At 41.7% G+C, this 8,791-nt stretch overlaps 1 protein-coding gene across 1 annotated transcript in view; it reads left to right on the plus strand.

Annotated features, from left to right (window-relative positions):
- LOC103071308 (zinc finger protein 180-like) overlaps positions 1–8,791 on the plus strand; it is a 52,514-nt gene that overhangs the window by 6,560 nt on the left and 37,163 nt on the right. Inside the window, 2 exon segments of the mRNA XM_082931130.1 lie at positions 3,626–3,700; positions 8,369–8,495. Of these exon segments, the coding sequence (XP_082787256.1) occupies positions 3,626–3,700; positions 8,369–8,495 (202 nt within the window).

The raw sequence follows: 8,791 nt of genomic DNA on the forward strand, positions 1-8,791 counted from the left end.
TTTTGCGGTATGCGGGCCTCTCACTGCTGTGGCCTCGCCCGTTGCGGAGCACAGGCTCCGGACGCGCAGGCTCAGCGGCCATGGCTCACAGGCCTAGCCGCTCCGCGGCATGTGGGATCTTCCCGGACCGGGGCACGAACCCATGTCCCCTGCATCGGCAGGCGGACTCTCAACCACTGTGCCACCAGGGAAGCCCAGCGGTAATATTTTGAAAAGAATCTTTTCTTCTGAGCAATAGGTCTCAACAGTGGGCTTAAAATATTTGGTAAACCATGTTGTAAACAGATGTGCTGTCATCCAAGCTTTGTTCTTCCATTTATAGAGCACAAGTAGAGTAGATTTAACATAATCCTTAAGGGCCCTACGATTTTCAGAATGGCAGATGAGCTTTGGCTTTAACTTAGTCACCAGCTGCCTTAGCCCCTAACCAGAGAGCCAGTCTGTCCTTTGAAGCTTTGAAGTCAGGCATTGACTTTTCCTCTCTAGCTATGAAAGTCCTAGATGGCATCTTCTTCCAACCTAAGGCTGTTTTGTCTACATTGAAAATCTGTTGTTTAGTGTAGCCTCCTTCATGAATTACTCAGCTAGATCTTCTGGGTAACTTGCTGCAGCTTCTCCATCAGCACTGGCCGCTTCACTTTGCACTTTTATGTTACGGAGGCGGCTTCTTTCCTTAAACCTCAAGAACCAACCTCTGCTGGCTTCAGACTTCTCTTCTGCAGCTTCCTCACCTCTTTCAGCCTTCACAGAATTCAGCAGAGTTAGGGCCTTGCTCTGGAGGAGGCTTTGGCTTAAGGGAATGTTGTGGTTGGTTTGATCTTCTGTCCAGTTCACTCACACTTTCTCCATATCAGCAATAAAACTGTTTCTCTTTCTTGTCATTCGCGTGTTCACTGGAGTAGCACTTTTCATTTCCTTCAAGAACTTTTCCTTTGCATTCACACCTTGGCTGACTGTTTGGCACAAGAGGCGTAGCTTTCAGCCTGTCTCAGCTTTTGACCTGCCTTCCTCACTAAGCTTAATCCTTTCTAGCTTTTGATTTAAAGTGAGAGATGTATGTATGACTCTTCCTTTCACTTGACCACTTAGAGGCCATTGTAGGGTTATTAAGTGGCCTAATTAAATATTGTTGTGTCTCAGGGAATAGGGAGTCCTGAGGAGACAGAGAGAGATGGAGGAAGAGCTGGTCAGTGGAGAAGTCAGAATATACACAACATTTATGGGTTAAATTTGCCCTCTTATTTGGACACAGTTTGTGACACCTCAAAACAATTACAATAGTAACATCAAAGATCACTGATCACAGATCACCATGACAAGTATAATAATAATGCAGAAGTTTGAAATATTTTGAGAATTAGCAACCTGTGACACATAGACATGAAGTGGGCAAATGCTATTGGGAACATGGCACCAATGGACTTGGTTGATGTAGGGTTGCCACAAACCTCCAATTTGTAAAATGCGTATCTGTGAAGCACAGTAAAGTGCAATAAAATGAGGTATGCCGGGGGAATTCCCTGGCAGTCCAGTGGTTAGGACTGTACCTTCACTGCTGAGGGCGTGGGTTCAGTCCCTGGTTGGGGAACTAAGATCCTGCAAGCCGTGGCGAGGCCAAAAAAAAAAAAAAAAGAATGCCTGTCCTTGAACAGAATGTCATTTGACAGGATGAGTCATTGTACTCGGTAGTAAAAAGTTCAGGAAGCCACAAAGGAATTATCTTGTTTCAGAGTGATTTTTTCAAGAGAGAAACATTTTTTGCTGTTTGGTAAATATTGAATTAAGGAAAAGAAATGTCATTAAAAAATGGATACCATGTTGAAACACAGACTGCGAACCTGCACCTCAATTCTGCTTTTCCAAAATATAACTGCTTTTAATGCTTTTGAGACTGTCCTTCCGGACTTTTCTGGGCATGTTTATATTTTATAAAAATTTATTCATGGTCTATATACGGTTCTTAATTTTTTCACTCCACAGTATATTATAGACAGCTTTCTGTCCTTTATATGCATCAATCCATGCAAATCTATCTTTTCTTCTCTTGGCTGCTAAATAATATTCAGTTATCTGGATGAAGCATAATTTATTTAACCAGGCACTTACTGATGGACACTTAATCCCCCCTCCCATTTTTGCTATGATAATGTAACTCTTTAATGAGATTTCTTGTACATACATCTAAGTGTTCTTTCTTTCCTCTTTCTCTCTTTCTTTCTTTTCTTTCTCTCTCTCTTTCCTTCCTTCCTTCCCTCCCTCCTTCCTTCCTTCCTTCCTTCCTTCCTTCCGCATGGGTTGCAGGATCTTAGTTCCCCGACCCGGGATTGAACCTGGGCCAGGGCAGTGAAAGCGCTGGGTCCTTACCACTGGACAGCCAGGGAAGTCCCTAAGTGTACTTTCTGTTATTTCCTAAGGAAATACTATCAAGAAGACTTACTGGATATTACATTTTTAAAATATTGCCATTAAAAAAACAAAAATAAAAGCAAAGAGTATATGTAAAAATGGATGAAATCTGGATAAAGTCGGTAGCTGAGTTAAAAATGTTGAACTGATATCAGTTTCCTGGTTTTGACAATGCACTGTGGTTCTGTGTGATAGTATCATTGGGAGAAACTGGGTGAAGGGTACACAGGAACTCTCTGTTCTGTTTTTGTAAATTCTTGTGAGTCTTAAACTATTTCAAAATAAAATGTTATTTTAAGAAATATATTGCCAATCCAGGGAGGTTGTATCAACTTAAACTTCCACTAGGAATATATGAAGCTCTTGACCCGTGGGCCACCAGGGCAGGAGTCATTAGCAACAGGCCGAAGAAACAGTCCATGTGGTTGGGATATTGGTTACCTACAGGGGTTTGAGCAGATAAGTAAATATAAATAGGATAATGGGACCCAGAGAAGGAAGGTACAAATATAGAAAGTGGGAAGGCTAGAATAAAATGTGTTGTTGAATTGTAATTGGAACTATTGGTGTGAATTTAATGGTCTCTAATGTATAGAGGTGTCATAGAAATAAAGATGTGATTTTATCTGATTGAAAGAGATGAGCATCTTTTTGTATATTCACTGGCCATTTTATTTCTTCATAGTTAAGTTGCCTGTGCATTTTCCTTTGTCTGTTTTTCTTTCTTTCTGATTTGGAGGAAATCTTAACAACATAGATTCTTATTGGTGGTGCCTTTATCGGTGGCACTTTTTGCCAAACATTTTATGAAGTTAATTTGTTGATCTTTGTCTTTATCATTCTTTGGTCTTGCTGTATCACGTGTTATTTCCTTACAATTCCGTGATCCAGGAATTCAGGCAAGGATTTAAGCTGGACAGTGCTTTTCTTCTGCATCGTGTCTGGGGTCACTTAGCTCCGTTCAGCCGGTTGCTGGGCTGGTCGGGAAGATGCACAAAGACATCATGCTGTTTCTGATGCCTCTTGCTCCTCCAGATGTCCCCTCTCTCTCTCCACATGCTCAGCTTGAGCTTACCAGTGGGAAGGAGCAGAAGTTTGGTAGGTGGGATGTGTTAAAACAGATGGCCTGTCAAATCCTAGCCAACTCACAGTGGGAGTTTTGAGCCATGACTTAGCTCCCTGATTATTTTCCTTTTTCTCATCTGCTTTGCCTTCTCAGGACTGTCTCCTTCCTCAGGAGATTATCGTCAAGGTCGAGAGAGACGATGTCGGGTCACTGGCCATTGCATCCCAGGTGAGTTGGACAGGGCCTCTGTCTTCACCTCGAGAAATGTGCATGGCTGGTGGGTGGCAGAAGCCACATTGAAGTGAGCTGGGAAGTGAGTAGAAAATGGGGAAATAGAGATAAGAGTGGGCAACTTTTTACAAAAAGTTGGTTATCTATAAAAGATTGAAGAGAGTGATAACTGCAAGGAAATCTGAGGTTGAGGGTTGTTGTCTTTTATCCCCTAAAGGTTGGAAAGGATTTGGCTCGGTTTAAATGGTTGCAGGAAAGAGTAAGTGAAGGAAAAGTTAACGGTCAGGAGAGAGAGGAGATAAAACTATAAAGCAGAACTCACAGATACAGAAAACAAACTAGTGGTTACCAGTGTAGGGGGGTGCAGTAGAGGGGTGGGGGAGTGAGAGGTACAAAGTACTGGGAGTAAGATAGGCTCAAGGATGTATTCTACAACGCGGCGAATAGAGCCAATATGTTGTAATAACTGTAAATGGAAAGTAACGTTTCAAAATTGTATAAAAGTTAAAAATAATAATTTAAAAAAGAAGACAAAAGCGATAAAGCAGAGTCCTTGATTAGTGCCAGGGGAATTAATTCAGAGCATATGTGAATGCATTGACTCTATTAGAGGAAGAAGGGCTCATATAAGAAAAATGAGGTTGAGGGAATTATGTGAAGGCTTGTGTTTTTCTCGGTGAACAGTCAGGTGAAATTATCTGTTGAGCATGTGGGTGGGACTTGGAATGGAGAGATGTTTGACTAGAGTAGAGAAGGCTTAAAATAGTAATTTGGATTATGAGAGACAGGCTGCTCCAGGAGGTATAATAGGGTTGCTGGTCAGTCCAAAAAGCTCATTCTGAGATAGTGACTGTTTTTAAAATTTATTTATTTATCTGTTTATTGGCCGTGCCACACAGCTTGTGGGATCTTAGTTCCCCAACCAGGGATTGAACCCGGGGCCTCGGCAGTGAGAGCGCAGAGGGATTCCCGATGGTGACTGTTAATACTACTCTATCCAGCTGCTTTTGTGGGTTTTCTTTCCCTGTGGCGTTCCGTAACCTACTTTCCATGGAGAGCAGATTTGACATTCAGATTTGTTTAGTTTTGGTAGCCAGGTATATTCAGTGGAAGCCCCATAGGTCAGGGTAATATTTGAAAGAGAATTTTTGAATATATCAAAAAGAAAGATTAAGGTGAGTGATCCACAGGCTCTCACCTGAATAATGAAGATGGGAAAGATAAAAGAGGATGCTAAACAGAAAGGAAAAGACTACAGACTGGAGGATAGTGATAGTAGATATTTTAGTAAGGGCCCCAAACCAGCAGAGAATGAGAGGAGTAAAGGGAGTGATTAAGCAAGTAAAGTGGAGAATTCTGATGTCGTAATGAAAGAGTGAGCACTTCTGGGTGTGCGACTTGAGAGGTGGAGTACTTTATGGGGATTTCAAGATCTGGGGTCTCACACTAAGAATGAGGGGCTGGGAGTTGGGCTGGCCGTATGAGTTGATGACTGAGAACATAGTCTGTGATGTTAGGGAAACTTGAGGTTGCGTCCCAGTCACTAACCTTAGGCCTACGTGTTAATTTCTCCGACCTTCTAGCTCTTCATCTGAAAAATGGTGCTGCTAATGGTATTTTCTCACAAGGGGCCTTGTGAGAATTAAGTGAGCGATAATTTATGCAGCATGCTTAGCACACTGCCTGATACCACACAGTAAGTGCTTCATGAAAGTCAGTTATTTTTATATTATTACCAGAGCATGTGGGTGCTATAGACTGCACAAGACGAGACAGTACACGTTCTTGAATTAGTGGATAAATCCTAGGTATTATAAATCTTCAGTGGTTGGGGGCATGAGTGGTGTTCAAGAAGTTGGTACAACAAAGCTCCAAGAAGTGAGGTAAATGGCATGAGTTTCAGGGTAACTGGGAGCACACATACCCTCCTCCCCCTCTGATGCTGAGACCCCTGGGATGGGAGAGCACGACCACCCTGAGCCTGTGAGGACGTCAGAGGAGGGAGTCCTCAGGGGGGAAGTGTAGGTTTCTATTAACACAGGGATGTAGAGAGAATATTTGGTGAAGATGTAGGATTTCTTTTTTTTTGGCTGTGCTGGGTCTTCGTTGCTGCATGCGGGCTTTCTGTAGTTGCGGTGTGCGGGCTTCTCATTGAGGTGGCTTCTATTGTTGTGGAGCATGGGCTCTAGGTGCGTGGGCTTCAGTAGTTGGAGTGCATGGGCCCTAGAGTGTGCGGGCTTCAGTAGTTGTGGCGCATGGGGTCAGTAGTTGTGGCTCGTGGGCTCTAGAGAGCAGGCTCAGTAGTTGTGGCGCACGGGCTTAGTTGCTCCACAGCATGTGGGATCTTCTGGGACCAGGGCTCGAACCCATGTCCCCTGCATTGGCAGGCGGATTCTTAACCGCTGCGCCACGAGGAAAATTCCGGATTTCATTATTATAGAAGAAGAGTTCCCACGGGCACAGTTGAAGGGTTTGGGAAGAAATTTTGAGGACTTGGGTGTAGGGGACAGGTGAGAGGAAGAATAGAATAAGAGGGAAAGAAGTCCAGAAACAGCCAGTATCCACACGCTGAAGGACCTTTTCAAATGGATATGTGATGGGCCTTGTGAGATTCAGGTGAGAGGAGAGGATTTCCGTCAGAATTTGAACCAGGATTATTTTGATATATTACAGAGCCTACTGATATACTGTTGATTCACTTACTGAAGTAATTTACTAAATATATAATTAGTCTATACTATACACCAACACTGTACTCAGTTCTGGAGTTACTGCCCTCATGGATTACAGCCTAGTGACAAAGATGACCATTATGCAAATGATAAGAAAGCGTGGTGAGTCTTATGATAGAAATTCCTGGAGCTTTGAGAACATATAGCCTGGGGTGCAGTGGGGGGTGCTAATCTAGTCTAGTATTATTTATTTAACATTTGAAGAAGTTTGATATTAAAGGGACCTACATTAAACAGTGAAGGGGAGTGTTTATTAAAAGGAAGCATGTATTGGAGGTTGGAAAACAGTACGTATAGATCCATGTTCAACATGGGGCAGTTTGCAAATGATATTTCTTTTCTTTTCTTTTTTATTTAAGTATTAGATCAATGTTTTTATTAAGATCTTAAAAAAAATATGACCTGAAAGAATAACACATATATTTGTAGGTTCTTCTGGCTGAACTTTGTTTCTTTAAACTGCTGCTTAAAAATATTTACATAATTGTTATTACCTATAAACAACATTGTGGTTCTGATTATTTTCTTTGACTCAGTTCATCCTTGTAAGATCTTCAATCCTGAAGAAATGGCACAAAACGAATAATGAGAAATAACAAATGATATTTCTGAATCCCATTTTGGGGTAACTGTGAAAACCTTTGAGATTTTAGTGAAATTTATGGGCCGCAACTTAGAAAAAGGTACAGCAGCATTTTGCATGGAGTTTCTTGGGATTCAGGGACTTCGTGTCCTATGCATGAACCACAGCTTAAGAACACCCCATCTATTTAAAAAGCCTTGGCAAGTGGCATTTGACTTCTGTGGTTTTTGCTGCCTTTGGGTAAGGACAGATCACCTCCAGCACTTTTTTGGAACAAAATTCCTGCCCAAAAATCTTAGAAGGAGGTTCTTTCCTGCTTAGAGGAGGCAGTCCAAGAGAACCCTTTTACATGGCAGTAATGATAGGCCCTATGGTGCAGCTCATAGTATGGACAAAATAGAAATGTTTTCTGAAGACTTAAGAGTTCAGGATAAAGGTTTCATTGGCTGTCACTTATTTTTTGAGGCTCCTCAAACCTAATCATCCTGATAATAATTTCCAGCCTTTTTTTTTTTAAGTAAACTCTGGTAATGGCTTTTCATATATCATTACAACTAATTCACTCAACAGCACAATGAATTGGGTATCATTAAGCCTAATAAATAGAAATGGAATAACTCACCATTAATAGACAGATGATCAGATTAGATATATTTTTTAAAAAAAATTCAGACATAGGCTCTTAATAGATAAGAAAACCCACATCTCTTTTCCATATCCAGTGCTCTAAACCTGTACATACTGCCTTTCATTAAGGCCCACATTTCATTTTCTGTCTCAGGCATCAGTAAAGCCTGTGTGCCAAAACTGGCCCGTCACCTGTTTTTTGAAAATAAAGTTTTATTGTAATACAGCCACATCCATTTGTTCATGTATTTTCTGTGGCTGCTTTCTCGCTATAGCAGCAGAGCTGAGTAGTTGTAATAGAGACTGTATGGCTTGCCAAGCCTAAAATATTTGCTCTCTGACCTTTGAGAGAAAAAGTTTGCTGACCCTGTTCTGTTAGTTTCTCGGGAATTTGGAGGGAATTCCTAAGTAGGAATTCTATATTCACCAATGCAAAAATCAGAATAAGCATTTTCTTTAAGGTCAACAAGAGAGAAAACAGTTTACGTCAGTTCTTCGCTGGTGTTCTTCTTTGGGGTTATATAAATAGGTCCAGCATCCAAAACCCAAAGGGGCTCACCTAGAAGGTACCTGTATCCCTTGACTAGAATCCTTTGAACGTTGATCATCTCAGGACAATTTCCAAGCCATCAGGTTTTCTTTCTTCCACCTGTCAAACTTTTCCTCTGTGAACATTGGAAGGAAATGATACCCAACTGAGCAGGAATGTGTGTCCTGTTTTAGGAAGGAGTGAACTTCCATAGAGTGACTGTGGACTTCACTCAGGAGGAAGAAGGCACTTTGAACCCTGCCCGGAGGACCCTGGACAGAGATGTGATCCTGGAGAACCACAGGCACCTAGTCTCTTGGGGTAAGAGTACAGTTCCCTTTAATGAAGTCTATGTATTGAAATGATTTCTCATTTCCATTGATCAAGAGCTAGGGAATTCAGAGGCCAGAATGATTTTGGCCACACATAGATTGCATTTGTGCTTTTTATTCCCCAGTGAAGATTTAGTTTTAATTTGTAGGGTAGCAAAGGTACAGATTCTTGGATTTGAGCTTATTCAGTCTTCTTGGCTCCTAAAGGCCAAGGACTGGGACCAAATTCTGCAGTGATTTTCTTTTGTCCCCAGCCCAAATACCCAAAGTCCTGTATCTTTCCCT

Source organism: Lipotes vexillifer, unplaced genomic scaffold (genome assembly GCF_000442215.2).
Source record: "Lipotes vexillifer unplaced genomic scaffold, Lipotes_vexillifer_v1.1 scaffold371, whole genome shotgun sequence".
NCBI classification, from domain to species: Eukaryota; Metazoa; Chordata; class Mammalia; order Artiodactyla; family Lipotidae; genus Lipotes; species Lipotes vexillifer.